This window comes from Erpetoichthys calabaricus, chromosome 17 (assembly GCF_900747795.2).
Source record: "Erpetoichthys calabaricus chromosome 17, fErpCal1.3, whole genome shotgun sequence".
Taxonomy (NCBI): Eukaryota; Metazoa; Chordata; class Cladistia; order Polypteriformes; family Polypteridae; genus Erpetoichthys; species Erpetoichthys calabaricus.
In genome coordinates this window covers 75,956,457-75,975,269 of record NC_041410.2, presented here as the reverse complement: position 1 = coordinate 75,975,269, position 18,813 = coordinate 75,956,457, and the positions used below count along the sequence as shown (strand labels likewise).

Sequence of the window (18,813 nt, the reverse complement as noted above, 5' to 3'; positions counted from 1 at the left end):
AATCCATGAACTAGCTAGCACTGCGGCACCATGTCCTCACATGTTTAATTATTAACAGTACAGATTATTTAAATGAAGTTAAAGTTTTATCTGTATAATATAATCAACATATTTTGCTGCATTTCATCTTAAAAATGATATCGTCATCATATGTAAATACGCGCTTTATAAAGTGGCGAGGGTTGTGCAATATTATAATTGTATCCCAAGTTTACAGTAAGGTGATTGTACTTATAAGTACAAACAGTTCTTGGGATGAAACTTTTTCTAAACCGCGAAGTCCATACAGGGAAGTCTCGTAAACGTTTTGCCGTGGCTGAGTCAGCGTCTGCTTCATGCTGTATACCGATAATTCTCTTTCCGATCAGCTGCTGCTGTGATTCCCCACTCAGATACAGTGATATAAATACTCCGAGTGGTGCAGTGAGAGTAATATGGAAAAAGATGATCTGCTGTGGCAACCCTTAACGGGAGCAGCTGAAAGAAGAAGAAGATGCAGTGAGAGTAACAACGCTAAAGCAGTTATGGTATTTGGAATACTATGGCTATTCCCTGGACCATTATATTGCTGCAGGTTAATTACAATCAGATGCATTACACTAATAAACAATATGCAGTTAGTTTCAGTGTATTTATAAAGCCGCGTCAGGAATGTGGGTCTAAGAAAGAAAGGGTGATCACACAGGAACAGTAGCACTGCTTTGACACTGGGTGCCGCCAGTCTGCAAAACCGAGCGGATTTAATTGCGTACGCCAGGGCATGAGGTACCGTGGAAAAGTGCGTGGCTTTACAGCAAGTTTAGGTTTTATACATCGCGATTTGAGCGTGGAAACATTTGTATGCAACATTTCCGTGCGTACGCACCATTTATACATGAGGCCCCAGGTCTCTCAGCTATGAATAGCATACAGTTTAACTTATCCAGGATTCCAAGTATTCCCAAATTCTGTCTATAGACAAATCATTCATTGCTCTTGGAGGTCCCAGCTCCTTCTGATGTACAGTTTCATGTACAGTTAGGTCCATAAATATTTGGACAGAGACAACTTTTTTCTAATTTTGGTTCTGTACATTACCACAATGAATTTTAAATGAAACAACTCAGAAGCAGTTGAAGTGCAGACTTTCAGCTTTAATTCAGTGGAGTTAACAAAACGATTGCATAAAAATGTGAGGCAACTAAAGCATTTTTTGAACACAATCCCTTCATTTCAGGGGCTCAAAAGTAATTGGACAATTGACTCAAAGGCTATTTCATGGGCAGGTGTGGGCAAGTCCGTCGTTATGTCATTATTAATTAAGCAGATAAAAGGCCTGGAGTTGATTTGAGGTGTGGTGCTTGCATGTGGAAGATTTTGCTGTGAACAGACAACATGCGGTCAAAGGAGCTCTCCATGCAGGTGAAAGAAGCCATCCTTAAGCTGCAAAAACAGAAAAAACCCATCCGAGAAATTGTTACAATGTTACTAGTGGCAAAATCTACAGTTTGGTACATCCTGAGAACAAAAGCAAGCACTGGTGAACTCAGCAACGCAAAAAGACCTGGGGCCTCATGTATAAACGGTGCGTACGCACAGAAATGTTGCGTACGAACCTTTCCACGCTCAAATCGCGATGTATAAAACCTAAACTTGGCGTAAAGCCACGCACATTTCCACGGTAACTCATACCTTGGCATACGCAATTTCTCCGATCGGTTTTGCAGACTGGCGGCACCCAGCGTCAAAGCAGTGCTACTGTTCCTGTGTGGTCACCCTTTCTTTCTTAGATCCACATTCCTGACGCTGCTTTATAAATACACTGAAACTAACTGCATATTGTTTATTAGTGTAATGCATCTGATTGTAATTAACCTGCAGCAATATAATGGTCCAGGGAATAGCCATAGTATTCCAAATACCATAACTGCTTTAGCATTGTAACTCTCACTGCATCTTCTTCTTCTTTCAGCTGCTCCCGTTAAGGGTTGCAACAGCAGATCATCTTTTTCCATATTACTCTCGCTGCACCACTCGGAGTATTTATATCACTGTATCTGAGTGGGGAATCACAGCAGAAGCTGAAATATCGGTATACAGCATGAAGCAGACGCTGCCTGAGCCACGGCAAAACGCTTTATAGAGACTTCCCAGTACGGACTTCGCGGTTTAGAAAAGGTTTCATCCCAAGAACTCTAAACGCACTCAATCAGTCCATCAAGTGCTCCTTATATAACTGTTTACTTATAAGTACAATCACCTCACTGTAAACTTGCACTACAGTTATAATATTGCACAACCTGCGCCACTTTATAAAGTGCGCATTTACATATGATGACGGTATTCATTTTTTCAAGATGAAATGCAGCAAAATATGTTGATTATATTATACAGCTAAAACTTTAACTTCATTTAAATAATCTGTATTGTTAATAATTAAACATGTGAGGACACGGTGCCGCAGCGCTAGCTAGCTCAGGGATTGTTCCTGCATTGCGTTGTATTCTTGCGCTGACGCGACACTGGAAAGATAGACGGATAGAATAATTAAACATGTACAGCGAAGATATTTCGATGTTCCTTAAAAGTTTTGAAGAATCGGCGTTCTAAGCTTACAGATGGCTTAACATCTATTACAGAGCTGATTGTGTGGCGATTGGGTATTTGGAGAAAGAAAAGTAAGGACAGGAATTGCAGGTTAGTACGTTTGAAAGAGACAGTACTTCTGTAATAAGTTATTTCATCGAAGGTCGCACATGGCGCAGCAAGCCTCTTGCGTGAGATATGAACAATCACTGCGCCACAGTGTTCCCATGTTTAATAACATGCTTTCATTCCTATCATCATGAAAATGATATCACGTATACATGTCAGTATTTTAATTATTCAGAGAGCTGTAATATCACGAATGTAATGGATTCTGTGTCGGAGAAAGAGAAAGAACGGAAGCACGTAGTGATTCACATACATAGAGCACATAGAAGATCAAATACAGAACAAAGCATTTAACGTGCTACTTGAGAAACTAGTAAAATAAACGATTTTAAGATGAAGTTTATGATGTTCTACTTTAATGGCAAAATAAACTACGTGAAATTTCGAGATTAAAGTTGACATTTCGTGCTTTTTTCCCACTGTGTACCTATTTTTTTTTCCTGTACCCTGATAAGCTTTCATATGACACTCAGACAGTGGACTACGACTCGCCTTTTCACGGCGACTTTGATATGTGATTTCTTTTTTATTTCAGGCACTGTGCGACTTTGCGAAGTTGAGCCTTCGAGTTTCTCCGACACTCTGTCACTCGATCAACTTTCTTTTGTTGATTATACCACTGCTTAAACCAACAAATAGTACGTTTTTCCTTTTCCTCCACTTGGTATTCGCTGAAATTCTTATATTTTCCCCCGTGCTTTTCCCATTGTCTTTTCACAGAAGGCTATTTATATTGATTTGCATATTGAAAGAGGCGTAATTCTGGGAGGAGTTGGGGCGGGACAGAATGCGCGTGCACGTGCGTTACTTTTCACGCCGATCGGGATTTATGTAGCGGAAGAACGTGAAAGTATGCGTGCGCACAGATTCCTGCATCTGGATTTTTCTGTGCGTACGCACAATCCCGCTTTTGTGCTTACGCCATGTTATAGTGTGAGTTCTACGCACGGCGTTATACATGAGGCCCCTGGACGTCCACGGAAGACAACAGTGGTGGATGATCGCAGAATCATTTCCATGGTGAAGAGAAACCCCTTCACAACAGCCAACCAAGTGAACAACACTCTCCAGGGGGTAGGCGTATTGTTATCCAAGTCTGCCATAAAGAGAAGACTGCATGAAAGTAAATACAGAGGGTGCACTGCAAGGTGCAAGCCACTCCTAAGCCTCAAGAATAGAAAGGCTAGATTGGACTTTGCTAAAGAACATCTAAAAAAGCCAGCACAGTTCTGGAAAAACATTCTTTGGACAGATGAAACCAAGATAACCTCTACCAGAATGATGGCAAGAAAAAAGTAAGGAGAAGGCGTGGAACAGCTCATTATCCAAAACATACCACATCATCTGTAAAACATGGTGGAGGCAGTGTGATGGCTTGGGTGTGCATGGCTGCCAGTGGCACTGGGACACTCGTGTTTATTGATGATGTGACACAGGACAGAAGCAGCCGAATGAATTCTGAGGTGTTCAGAGACATACTTTCTGCTCAAATCCAGCTAAATGCAGTCAAATTGATTGGGTGGCGTTTCATGATACAGATGGACAATGACCCAAAACATACAGCCAAAGCAACCCAGGAGTTTATTAAAGCAAAGAAGTGGAAAATTCTTGAATGGCCAAGTCAGTTACCTGATCTTAACCCAATTGAGCAGGCATTTCACTTGTTGAAGACTAAACTTCAACAGAAAGGCCCTCAAACAAACAGCAACTGAAAGCCGCTGCAGTAAAGGCCTGGCAGAGCATTAAAAAGGAGGAAACCCAGCATCTGGTGATGTCCAGGAGTTCAAGACTTCAGGCTGTCATTGCCAGCAAAGGGTTTTCAACCAAGTATTAGAAATGAACATTTGATTTCCAGTTATTTAATTTGTCCAATTACTTTTGAGCCTCTGAAATGAAGGGATTGTGTTCAAAAAATGCTTTAGTTGCCTCACATTTTTATGCAATCGTTTTGTTCACCCCACTGAATTAAAGCTGAAAGTCTGCATTTCAACTGCATCTGAGTTGTTTCATTTAAAATTCATTGTGGTAATGTACAGAACCAAAATTAGAAAAAAGTTGTCTCTGTCCAAATATTTATGGACCTAACTGTATGTAGTTTTCCCAGTATTCCTAACTCCTTTTGGCATACAGTTCTACTCATTCAGGGTACCCAGCTCATTCAACTCATTTTGGTATAAAGTTCTGCTCATTTAGTTTTCTCAGTATTCCCTACTCCTTTTGTTATAAAATTCTAATCATCCACTGTACCAGTTCTTCTATCTCCTTTTGGTATGCAGTTATATGCAGTTATATTTCCCAATATTACTAACTCCTTTTTGGTATACAGCTGCATTTGTTCTGTTTTCCCAATATTACCAACTCCTTTTGTTACACAACTCTACTTATTCAGGATACTCAGTTCTTCTAATCCCTTTTAATATACAGCTCTACACATCCAACTTGCAGGCGGTTGGTGGCAGGACTGACACTCCAGCTACTGTAAAAGTGTTCCAGTGTGGTCCTGAGGTGTCACCTGTTTCATGGCTGCACTTGGATCTCAATCCGGGTAGTTCGTGCTGTAATCAGCACATGCTCCCAACCCCTCTAATCTCTCACTCTACTCAGTCAGGAATCCCATTATTCCCAGCTCTTTAGTGTACCTACTTCCACTTGTTTGAAGTTCCTAGTGTGTCTTGTTCTTATCAGTATAAAGTTCCACATATGTTGAGTCCTGATTACTCCCATTTGTTTTGGGTATAAAGTTTTACTTATCCAGTGTTCCCAGTATCTCAACTACTGACAGCTCAACCAGTTCAGTGTCCCCACCTCCGGTCAATTTGTGCCTTGATACATTGCATCTCCTTCATTACAGTGACTTACATTTACTTATTTGGCCGAAACCTTTATCCAAGGCGACTTACAATTAGTTACATTTCCAATTGGAGATCCAGCAGGTCAAGTGACTTGCTCATGGTCACACAGTTTTAGAAGCAGGCTATGAACCCACAACCTCAGGGGTTGAAGTCCAAAGTCTTAACCACTACACCACACTGCCTGATTTATTTTAAGTCTGTTACTCAACCCAAATGCACTAGGCAAGCTGTGTAAGAAAGGTGCTTGAACCCTAAATCTGGCTGGCCCAGAGATGTCTTATGTTCCAATTAATTGCTGTTTTTATTTCAGTCCAAAGTATGGTGGAAAGTACTGTCTGGGTGAGAGGAAGAGGTACAAGATTTGCAATACCCGTCCCTGCACTTCTGAAAAGCCTTCATTCCGTCAGCTCCAGTGTGAATATTTCAACAACCTGCCCTACAAGGGGAAGCTGTACAAGTGGGTGCCAGTGAAGAACCGCAGTGAGTACCACATCAGAGGGGTGGGTGGGCAAAGATTTAACCATTTCTGAGGAAATAAAACTCTCCAAACATTTCTGTGCAGGTCTGTCCAGTGATGCTTTAAAGTTTGGATTTGTGTGCCAGTAAACCCCCCCATTGCATGTTTGATTCCTGCCAGGCATAGCCCCCTTTGACAGCTTTTTGGAGGCCCAAGCTTACAAAATTATGCTTCCAGTATAGGAGACTATGAGGAACTCAATGAAAACAGCCGACTTACTGTGCATCAAGAGTAGAGCAATTTAGTCGTTTGCCCTTGAAATTGCTGTTTGTCCATCAATCTCTAGTATATTTCTACTGATTTTTTTTTATTTTTCATATCCAGTTAACCCCTGTGAGCTCCATTGCCGGCCAGCTGATGAGTACTTCTCAGAGAAAATGTTGGATGCAGTGGTTGATGGGACACGATGCTATGAGGGCAGCATCAGCCGGGACATGTGCATCAATGGCATCTGCAAGGTAGAAGAGGGTGACCACTCTCGGGGAGGGGGACAGAAGCACAAGTGTTGACAAAATGATAGCTGAATAAAATGAAAGCAGGAACTGAGTGGCATTGATGTGGGTAGACATGGCCCACTAACCTAAATCAAAGAGAAGACTTCTTTACAGAAGGGAGTTTCAAATGTATGACAGTATAGTGAGAGGGCAGTCAAGATATCCAAAGCTAACTATCGTGCTATTAAAATGTGAAAAGCTCTTGTGTCAGATTCTCCTGCCACCTTTTCAGGTTTAGATGGGCATCACATGGGCATCATGGAATGCAGAGGGGAATCATAATACACAAAGCCTTAGTATTTGGGTGTTGTGATCACCTGACTTCATATTAAACACTTTTGTATGTGTTTTTGTGTATTGTGTAGTATTTTGACATACAGATTTCATTTCTGAGACTTATTTTTTGTTACGTGAAATTACGTGAAATTGTTCATTGTGCTTGTAACATCATGGAAATGACCTTGTACTGTATATATGTGACAGTGTTGTGGTTATACAACCTCTTGATTCTCTTAGGGCAGCTATCTCATTTACTGTGTTAGCAGCCATGCCACCTACACTTCAGAACAGGTAATCCATCTGAAGCTAAGCATGTTTGGGTCTGGCCAGTACTTCATTGGGAGACCACCTAGAAAAAGCTTGGTTTGCTGCTGGGAAAGGTGTTGGTGAAGCCAGCAAGGTTCACTCACACTGTGGCCTGAAAGTGGGTCCCAGTGCAGTGAATGCGATACAGTGCTGGAAAAGTGGGTGCCGTCCTTTGGATGAGGCATACAACTGAGGTTGTGACTCTCTGTGGTCATGAAAGATCCCTGGTCATCTTTCAACAAGAGTATGTCCTAGCTAAATTGCCCATCATGACCTTGTCCATTCTGGACCCCTAATCATGGCCTGTCCCAGTTTGGCTAACTATCTCTAGCACTCCTTCACCACCTAATAACTAATGTGGGGTGAGCATACTGGCATGAAATGGCCATCGTCACATCATTCTGGCCAATCTTGCACATTAGTGGTGCCAGGAGTGGCTACCCACTGTCTATGTAAAGTACCCTGCGTGTTTAGAAGAGCGCTATATAAATGTAACTAACGATGTAGGCCCTTGCATTAAGATTGATTTCTGGTTTCTGACTCTCATTTTGCTCTCAACTTCTGGTTATCATCTTGACCTTTGATTCTGGTTACTTGGTTATGTTTTCCAGGTCCCTGACTACAACTTTGTCAAACAAACTCATCTGCTGTTTATTATTTTTGCAAGGACACTTAAAGTGTCTTTTAACACTGGCAAGGTGTTATGAGTCTGACACTTTAAAAATTATTATGGCTAAAATACATTTTTTCATGTATTCAGGAGGTTTTGATATTAGGAAACATTCCTGACTATTCATTTTAAGTCTTAACAACTTTTAGAAGAAAGTATGCTTCATTTTTATTATACTTTTCATGCTACACAACACCATTTAGTGGGTCTTGTCCCACTGGAGAGCACCATTTTGAATGTTGTGGCATCCTTAAATACCAATTATTTTTTGTGATTGAGAATAAAAGCAAAGAACTTTCTACTCATTTCTTTTTAAATTCTGGTTATGGAAAACATTATCTTTACCTTTCATCTACATTTTTCAGTTTCCTTTTGGCTTTGCCAACCTGTTTCTGACTTTTGCCTAAGGTTTATCGCCTGGTCTGTCATATTCATCCTTTCTCTTCCCAGCCTTTGGGCAGTTGTAGAAGGCTGTTGTAGTTGTTTTTTGTTGCCCTAAAATGTCTGCTTGATTCTGGAAACCTATCGAAAAAAAATTCAAACAAACGGTACAGTCAAATAAACAAAATGCTAACTTGAATTGATTTCTATCACCACTTCTTAGCTCTTAGAATTCATCCAATGCTTGGATAATAATGCTTTGCGCTTTAATTTGCAGGGGTGATGATTCAGTGTGTGGCACGGTGGCACAGTGGTAGCGCTGCTGCCTCGCAGTTAGGAGACCTGGGTTCGCTTCCCGGGTCCTCCCTGCGTGGAGTTTGCATGTTCTCCCCGTGTCTGCGTGGGTTTCCTCCGGGCGCCCCCGTTTCCTCCCACAGTCCAAAGACATGCAGGTTAGGTGGATTGGTGATTCTGAATTGGCCCTAGTGTGTGCTTGGTGTGTGGGTGTGTTTGTGTGTGTCCTGCGGTGGGTTGGCACCCTGCCCGGGATTGGTTCCTGCCTTGTGCCCTGTGTTGGCTGGGATTGGCTCCAGCAGACCTCCGTGAGCCTGTTTTCGGATTCAGCAGGTTGGAAAATGGATGAGTGGATGGTGATTCTAAATTGGCCCTAGTGTGTGCTTGGTGTGTGGGTGTGTTTGTGTGTGTCCTGAGGTGGGTTGGCACCCTGCCCAGGATTGGTTCCCTGCCTTGTGCCCTGTGTTGGCTGGGATTGGCTCCAGCAGACCCCCGTGACCCTGTGTTCGGATTCAGCGGGTTGGAAAATGGATGGATGGATGGATGGATGGATGATTCAGTGCATCATATGACCTTCATGTCATGTGACCAGCAACGGGCATAGCAACCATAAATAATATACACATGACCATGAAAAACAAGCACAAAATATTGATGTGTGAAAAACCAAATGACTTTGTGAAGATGTCACCAAACAAAAAATACACATGTCCAAAGTCCAAATGTGAAATTAAATGCATCTAAGTGTAACCGGTCTCCACTGCACGAGCTGTACTGCTGCGCCACAGCCTTGATACCAGTTAACACTCGAAGCTTCTGCGTTATGATTTACATGTTCTGTACAAACCGCCTCAAAGGACTAATGCAACCACAGTGGATTCCTTTATTTCTCAATGTTTTTTTTTTAATTAACAGAGTGAAAGGTTAAAACAGAGAGCATAAAAAGAAATGACTGTTACAGCTCTGAAATTCCTCCTATTAAGAAAAAAAACATGTGGAAAGGCCATGTTATCAGGATTTAGTGAAGCCCTAGATAACTAAAGACACTATATTAGACACCAGTTACACGAGTATATAAAATGGGTCTTCATTACATTGGATAATGAGAGTTTGCACATCCATGAGTACACAGTGTACTTTAGCATTTTGATCCTGTGTCACTTGATGTTACAGAATATTGGCTGTGACTATGAAATCGACTCAAACGCTGTTGAAGATCGCTGTGGAGTCTGCCATGGGAATGGTTCCACCTGTGAGACAGTGACAAAGACCTTTGAGGAGAGTGAAGGACTTGGTAAGATGCTCATTACCTTGCTGATAAATATGGCTTCTCACTTCTCTCCATTCCCCATTATTCCTGGGGCTACTGATACTGACTCCCACCTGGTGGTGGCTTGTTGGTGTTCAGGTCCCTCAGCCATAATGCTGCTGTACTGTCCTCTGAATCCCCTTATCTTTACTTCATTCTCTTCACGAGACACTTACTGTACCTTTTATGTCAGTCCCTCCTCAAGCCACTTATTCAATTTTAAGCCACATTGTTATTTTTAGATCCTCCCACTCCAGCTAAGATGTCCATCATTCACTTTAGGCCACTTTCACTCTTTTAACTCCTTCTGTCATTTGAAACAAATCCCTCATTCACAGACCATACCTCACTCTCTAGGCCACTTCCACCCCCTCCTTTAAGCCACGCCCGCCTCTGTAGGCCGCATGCCTTCTATTAAAATTCTTCTCCCACTTTAACCCAAATACTCTTTAAACTACTAGTCTGACATTAACTCTCTCCTTCATGCTCCCATTTGTTTCTGGCTTACTGTTCCACTAACTCAGGATTCCCCATAAGAGTCACTCATCTTCCTTCAGACTTCCTTCATCTTCTCCTTAATCACACTCCCTTCCTCGGACTTGTCTCTCACTTTTTATCACTTTTCCTTATGCCCATAAGTGTAACTAAAGCCACTTCTGCCTCTTCGAACCACTCCACTTCTGCAGACCACACTCATTTAATGACAATGCCCCTCCTGCTTTTAGATTCAAGCTCCTCCTGAGACTAGCACTTTAAGCTCCTCCCCAATTTCAAATAGCTCCTCCCACTATACCACAGGCCCATCCCTTCAGACTGCCCCTCCCACTTCCAACCCCACCCTTCTCTTCAGACCACTCCTCTCCCTTTGTATTACTTTTTTTTTATGTGACTGCTTCCAGTGTATGCCACACTTGTCTTCACATCACTCCTCTTAATCAGAATACATCTTAAAATGACTTCATTTCTTTACAGACTCTTCTCTTCTTCTACATACTCCACTTTCATTTTATTCCCTTTTCATCTATAGTGGGTTTGCAGATTATATTTACATCTTGAACAAAATCATCTGAAATGTCCACTAGTCAAACAAAATATAGAGACAACTGTGCAGTGCTAACTACGTTTGCTCTACTTGGAAACACTTCCAGTGACAAGTTAGAGTGACACCATCCAGATTTCCATTTGCAACATTACACTTCTCCTCTGGACTTTTAGGCTATGTGGATGTTGGCGTAATCCCAGAAGGAGCACGCGAGATACGCATTGAAGAAGTTGCAGAGGCTGGAAACTTCCTGGCCCTGAGAAGCAGCGATCCTGACAAGTACTTCCTGAATGGCGACTGGACTATCCAGTGGAATGGAGATTACAAAGTGGCTGGGACCACATTCACTTATGAGCGGAATGGAAACCTGGAGAATCTGACCTCCCCAGGGCCCACACTAGAGCCTGTGTGGATTCAGGTAAGGGTTTGCGGAGGGGGGAGCAGCTACAGAGGTTTTCGTCAGTGTGGTGCAGTGGTTAAGGTTTTGGACTTCAAACCCTGAGGCTGTGGGTTCAAATCCTGCTACTATCACTGTTTGACCATGAGCTAGTCACTTCACATGGCTGTGCTCAAATTGGAAAAATAAAAGAAATGAAACCAATTCTAATTCAAATGTGAGGTTGCCTTGGATAAAGGAATCAGATGAATTAGTAAATGTACTGTAGATTCAAGGCCAGCTCCAGCACAGAGTGGTGACATGAACAAAAATATAATAATGTATAGCAATATAAGATAACACAGTCTTAACCCCTTAGTCAAGTTTAGGATCGTGGCATGGATTTAGGAACCTATCCCAGCAGCATGAGGTGAAATGTAGGAAACAGCTCTAGACAGAGCACCGGCCAGTGGCAGGGTACTAATATATAGTCAATTTGAAATTAACTTACCTACAGAAGCGCATTTTCAAAAAATTCTAAAACCAATGGGTGGCACTTTAAAATTGCATCTGGAGCTGTTCCTGGTGTTATGTTGGCTACGCTGTTTGGCTTCCTCTTATAATATTTAGTGACCCAATGGAGGTGCTATATACAGTATTCCAGAGATACAGGGGGCTACTGAGTGAAACAAATGTGCCAAGTGAGGAGAGTATACCATAGAATGGCTACCTCTTACTGTCTAGTATGAGTGACCAGTTCATTCGCTCTATGAACCTGTAATTAATTGGTACTGCCTGACGTGGTGGTTTTGTTTTTTTTATTGAGGCTAGTGCCGCATTTCCAATCACACTGAACTCTACAGCCTTCTTAGTCTCAAATTGGGGTGTCATGTTATGAAAGCAGTGCACGTGTGTGTGATTTGTACTGTTTGTGAATAAGAAATAATTAAAATAATAAATGACATTTATATAGAGCACTTCTCGCTACTCAAAACTCTTTGACAGAGGGGAACCAGTTCAACCACCACCAATATGTAGCACCCATATGGGTGATGTGATGGCAGCCATTATTGTGCCAGCACTCTCACCAAACATTAGCTGTTAGGTGGGGAAAGGGTGAGATATTTTTAGCCAGTCAGAGGCAAGGGATAATTAGGGGTCCAGAATGGGGGCCATGATGGGAAATTTAGCCTGGACATCAGGATTCACCCTACTCTTTTCGAAAGATGACCAGGGATCTTTAATGACCGCAGAGAGTCAGGGCCTCGATTTTACATCTCATCCGAAGGATGGCACCATATTTGAAGCACAGTGTCCCCGTCACTGCACTGGGGCATTGGGATCCACATTTGGACCACAGGGTAAGCGCCCCCTGCTAGATTCACCAACACCTCTTTCAGCAGCAACCCAAGCTTTTCTTAGATGGTTTCCCATCCAAGTATTGGCCAGGCCTGAGCATGTTGAGCATCATGTGGATGACTTCCTCTGAAGTGAATGTGGTTTGGCTGCTGGCTGAGTGTTTGTGTATGTAGACGTAACTTAATTTTGTATGAGTGTGGTATTTATCGTATATATGCTGTAAATATGCTTGACTTCAAGTGTCTGTGTATGAATATATCCTGGCATTGTGAGGATGACAGAGCAGAAATTAATGGAGTAGCACATTGTAAGAGACAGTAAGAATGCCATCTTGCCTATGTAATTCTGAAAGTGGACCGATGAGGTAAGGGCCATCAGTCGACTACTCTGAGCTAAGGGGCTGGGTCAATGGCTCAAATCCACTGCTTTGCTTTGTTTTTGCAAAGGCTGTGAGGGAACAAAGTTATTTAATTGCAATGAGAAAAAATAAGTGGCCAGCAGGAAGTTTGGAGTGGTGACAAAGACGCAGTACAGTCCCCGTCTCTGACTCACTGGGTGGCTCTGTGCTTAAAGGAATGTATATATGTAAACATTTGTAATGAATTATGATCTTATAAGTCGCCTTGGGTAAAGACATCTAGAAAATTTTCAGTAATTATAATAAAATATCAAGTTTAAAAACTTGATAATCCTGTTGATGATAACAGTGTTCAGATTTTCACAAAACCTGCACCATTGCCATGATTTTGTATGTAAGAAGTGCTAATAGCTTATCACTGTTAGCTGGCAGTGATGCATCTGCCATATAATCGGCAAAACCACTCCCACTGTGAAACCACACCTCCTTGCAAACCCCACCTACTACTTTAAAATACCCCTCCCACTCTACAGCTACAGTATATAATAAACTTACACGAGACACGTTCTGGCTTTGAACTTTGTTGGTGTGATATTTGTAAATGGAGCCAATTATCGTAGAGTCAGGGAAGTGGCATCTCATTTATGTTATAAAAAAATTGGGAGCGGTCTCCCCTCGACTTTCTCGTATACTCAGATATGGACGAGGATATATGAGGAATAAACTGAAAGACAATGATTATATTTTTATATTATGTACATTAATGAACCATCAACAACAAATCAAATCAAATTAATAATATATTGAACAATTATTATAAAAGTAATGTTGAACAAATTGGACTCTGCAGCTGCATGAATAAAAGATAAAGTACCACGGAAATAGCCCAAACGTTGATAGAAATCTGCATTTTGTACCTAATACTTGTTTGAAAAATTTGGTTCACCTAAGTGACAGCGTACTCAAGTTATTGTGTTTACACACACACACAGACAGACACAGAGACACACAGACATAATTCCAAAAATAGTATTTTCAGACTCAGGGAGGTCTAAAACGTTATCACAATCTCGACATCAAATCTTTGGACAATTACAATACTTTCCCTATACTTTGTATAGGAGAAAGTAAAAAAAAAAGACATGGCAGGTATGAAACAGAGTTGGAAGTGCAGCACCAAGGTTGTGTTTTATTACATGTATTTTTTTTTTTTGCTGGAATTAGATGTGAATGTAACGTTTCAAGTATTAAGACTATGGAAACTGCTACATCGGCTTCCATTATTTTAAATTTTACTCTGATTGTAAATACTGAGCAGAAGGCATCAGCCATCCTTGGCAAAAATGCCAGGGTACACTCAGGGTCCCCTATTCAGGGCCAGTTTCATGCCACCAATTAACCTAACCTGCTCCTCTTCTGGATTGTGTGATGGAATTCTGTGGGGGGCGGGGGGGGGGGGGGGGGGGGTGGGGGGGGGAGGGGTCTCCAGGGATAAACCTGAAGGAACAAGTTAACTCCACACAGATAGCGATGGGGTCAGGATTTGAACCTAGGACTCTGGATCTTTGGAACAGCAGCACTAATCCACTTCTGCCCTGTTATCAGATCCATAAACACAAGACAGTACAGTGATCCCTCGCTATATCACGCTTCGACTTTCACAGCTTCACTCTATTGTGATTTTTTTCTCATACACGCTTACGTCACTACGCACGCACTTTCTGAGAACTTTTATCTAAGCTCCACAATGACTCCTAAATGTGCTGTTTTTTCTACGCCTTCTGACAATGAAACTAAGCGCCAGAGGAAGATGCTTACCATCCAGGAGAAGGTGAAACTCTTGGATATGATCAAAGATGGCAATACCCTACAAAAGCCTCCTCACGCATATGAAAAGACAGCGCCAGCAACTGCCTATCAAGATGTTCTTCAGCCGCGCACCAGACCACCCACTGCCTACTCCTAGTACTCCTTCAGCGGAAAGAAGACAACGACGCACCTGCTGAAGATACTGCACCACCTTGTCATGCGTGGGTCACAGATGTTGCACAGAGACACAGGAGGTTGTTGAAAAAAAGGACTTTATTCAAAGCACTGCAAACAAACATTTGTCTCTTTTCAAAAGTTTAAACGTGCTCCATGACAAGTCAGAGATGACAGTTCGCCAGGAGCAGAGAATGTCTGAGAGAGAGAGAAATAAAACAACCAATTCCAAAGCTGAGAGGCGCTGCACAATACTTTTAAGTAAGCGGAGTACCGCGTGAGAGGTTTATCGCGCGTTATAGCCCAAGTAAGAAGGGTAAGGGAGCAATGTGAAGGTAGACTATCAGCTGTTTCAGGAGTTTTCCCCAGGGGCATCTGTGTCCTCTGAGGGGTGCGATCAGCGCTCCAGCTTACAACCTGAAGACTTCTCCTACTGAGTTCGTGCCTTCATAGGTTAGTGGTTGTGTGTAAGAACTGTGTGTGGTGTGTGTAATTAAATGTACAGTACAATAATAATAATATGATATTTGTAACATCTAATATGTCTTATTTTCTCTTATTTTGTCTAATATATTGGGTAATACGAGTGTAATGGTGACTAAAGGGTGTTATTTCATGTCTAGAAGGCTCTAATAATGTTAAAAAAAACGTATTTAGAAGGTCGTAAACAGGTTTTCTATACTCTAACTGCGAAAATATTTGATTTATAAATAAAGAATCCTACTTCGCGAAAATTCATTTATTGCGGTAGAGTCTGGAACGGATTAACCGTGATAAACGAGGGTTCACTGTAATCGAATGCTCTTGTCTGAACCTTATGATCTTTAAAATTCTCACTGCTGTGCAATATTCGGGAACTCAATTGACAGTAAACCATATACAGTGATGATCTTGTTTATATGGAGGTAATTATTGTTCAGTGTTTAGTCCTGCTCATCCATTATGTCAAACTACCATAATCATACATATGTGGTTTTGGATTTAACCTCCTTTACTGAAAGAATGTGTGGTTATTTCTATTTTTTTGGAGAATTTTATTTGTATGGGTTCAACCATGCAGTCAGTGGGAGGAATAAAACATCTTACATCTATATAAACTTATGACAGTGGTGATCCAAACTGCATGTCTGTTTCTTTAATTCTTTATTTATTTGTCACATACATAGTTATACAGGAAAACACGCAGTGAAATGCATCTTTTCGCATACCCCTTGGGGTCAGAGCACAGGGTCAGCCATTGTACAGCGTCCCTGAAGCAATTGAAGGTTAAGGGCCTTGTTCAAGGGCCCAGCAGAGTAGCGTCTCTTTTTTTTTTTTTTGGCAGTGATGGGGATTTGCCCATCCTAGCATTTTCTGATCCACTTCTCCAGTTCAAAGGCATAAAAATCCAGTGCCTATCCTACCAACTTTAAACACAAGTCAGGAGCAGTCTACATGCACACACCGGGCCTGTATAGACTTTCCAATGAATCAATCATGGACGTGTTTGGGATGTCAAGGGTGCCTGAGGCAGCCCATGCAGACATTGGGAGAGAACGTGGAAACTCCACACAGACAGTGACCCGACTGGAATTCAAACCCATGACTCTGGAGCTGTTAGGCAGCAGCATTAACCACTGCACTGCCATCCTGCTCCATTTCTTTACAGCTCAGCAGTTATTCTCTATTCGTAAAATAAACTGTGGGAGTTTCACATAAATCTGAAAAAACAGTGGAAAAATGAACAGTGTTGGAAAATATCACAGAAAGTGAAGGTTATTCCACACTCACCTCTTGTTTCCTTACCCCCCTGTAGAATCCTAAGAGACACTGGAGAGAGAGTTTGCCCTTTCATGGATCATATTTCAGTCCGTTGGCGCTTTCTTGGTGTGTTGATCCTTGACCCAGGTGTTTAAGTGCCCTTTCCATCTTGAAGACACATGCACTGTTTGCAGAGATAAGGAAAAGATGTGTGTGTGTGGGTATGTGTGGGTGTGTATGTGTGAGGGGCAGAGGCTAGGGACTTTCCCACTATTCCTGTGCTCAAATGTCAGATGCTTTTGTGCCAGTTATTGTCATTTTATTAAAGATTTTTTGTTTAGATGTAGGAAGTCAATGCCTGTGAGTGCTCTGATCAGTGAATTGGTAGACTGCGCTGTTTATATAGAGTGACTACAAAGATTTACTAAGGCAGTCTACTCAATGGCACTGGTGTTCATCTCTGATCAGCATTTAACATCGCACCCATATCTAAATCTTCATTGTGGGGGTGCTTCTAGGGCCATTCCGAAAGAACGTCCAAGATCAGTCATGGCCTGTGGAAGTCCTAGAGCTGTTTGCTTAGAATTCTGTGTGGCAGCCCCAAGTGTTCACCCACCAGTTCCCTGAGCCCCCTGTTCTTTTCAAAAGGCCTGGCACTCTTGCTTGCTCCCATGTGGCACACCCACTATAATGGGCTTAGGGTGTGTAAGCGTCTGTCCTCCTCACGTTTGTGGGAGTTTTGCTGGCCCGTCGTCACTTCTCAGCCAGCTTTAATTTCACCCAGTAGTTCCACAGCATAATTTAAACCATCAGAGCTTTATCCCCTCTGGCATTTAGGGGGACTCTTAATTTCCAGTGTGAGTTCCTTTTTCAATGAAATGCATCTCCATAGCACTCCTCTGCCTGGAGCCCTTTCCGCAGGTGGCAAACCCTTAGAAACCAATCCTGTCACATGCCTCCATATTTTATAATAACATGTTTGTCCTCATCTGTCCAGATGTTCTTGGTGATACGAGCTAACTGCACCATTGCACTCCGCCAGGCAGGCCTTTCCGCACCGCTCACTAACTCATCGCACTCCAGCCGTCTGTTGTAATTAGGCTCAATATTTATGCTAACAGCCCACTTACCCATGAAATCATTTTGCCTTCAATGGCAGTTTCTGGCTTCTTGAATATCCTCAAGTACTTCTTTTCCCTCTCATGCTGTCAACCTTCTGCACATTGTGTCTCTGCTTGAATTTGCCTTCCCTCTAGTTTTTCAAATGTTTTCATTCTGTGTGCTGACCCCTTGCTTTGTCTCTTTTCACTCCAATTTCCTGACCCCAATTACGTAATCCCACTGCAGTCAAATTTTGTTAGTCTCCACGTTCACCCAAATGCTCACACAGTACCAGAGGCCTCTCCAAATATGAAAACAGCAAATCACCGGAGATGGTCAGAATTGTGCACAATTAGCGGCATCCACTCTGCCTGCCCACCGTGTACCAATAAGAGCGTTGTACTGGGAATCACTAGGGCTAATCCCTGAGTGTAAATCAGGGAACAGGATAAGTATCAAGTTCAAGTGCAGGCACTGGATGTCAGCTTTGATGTTTCCATGCTTGGTTCCAACGAGCCTTAACAGCTGTTGTAGTTGTACTTTGGGATCTTAGAACAGCATATGGGAATATTTTTGGTTTGAGTCCACAAAATAATTTTAATTGGCAACTGTTTGAATTGAATGTTCATACAGAGAAATAATGTGATGTATCCTTGTGTGTGTGGTGGGAAAAGAGCTCATCTCATTTTATACTCCTAATTGTTTAAACCAAATTAGGGTGGTTCTGACAAAAGAAGAAACAGTCATGGATCACAGCAGCCACTCACAAAGGGCCAATTCAGATTCACCCATTGGCCTAACGTTCACATCTTTGGCAGTGTGAAAGGGAAGATCCACATAGATTTGTTGAGACTTATGCATACTCCACATGGACAACATACAGACACAGAATTTGAACCCAGGACACTTGGTCTGTTAGGTGGCAGCACTACCCACAGTGTCACCGTGCCATACAAGCAGACATACCACATGCACTTCAGAAGAGGTCATCCACATGAATCTATGCCTGTTTAGGGCCGGACAGTACTTGGATGGGAGACCAACTAGGAAAAAGCTTG

General features: G+C 42.1%; 1 protein-coding gene across 1 annotated transcript in view; it reads left to right on the top strand.

The window, feature by feature from the left end:
• LOC114667294 (A disintegrin and metalloproteinase with thrombospondin motifs 7) overlaps positions 1-18,813 on the top strand; it is a 92,102-nt gene that overhangs the window by 38,702 nt on the left and 34,587 nt on the right. The window contains exons 12-15 of the mRNA XM_028822548.2: positions 5,857-6,026; positions 6,388-6,521; positions 9,661-9,781; positions 11,012-11,256. Coding sequence (XP_028678381.1) covers positions 5,857-6,026; positions 6,388-6,521; positions 9,661-9,781; positions 11,012-11,256 — 670 coding nt within the window. The remainder of the gene's footprint in view (positions 1-5,856; positions 6,027-6,387; positions 6,522-9,660; positions 9,782-11,011; positions 11,257-18,813) is intronic.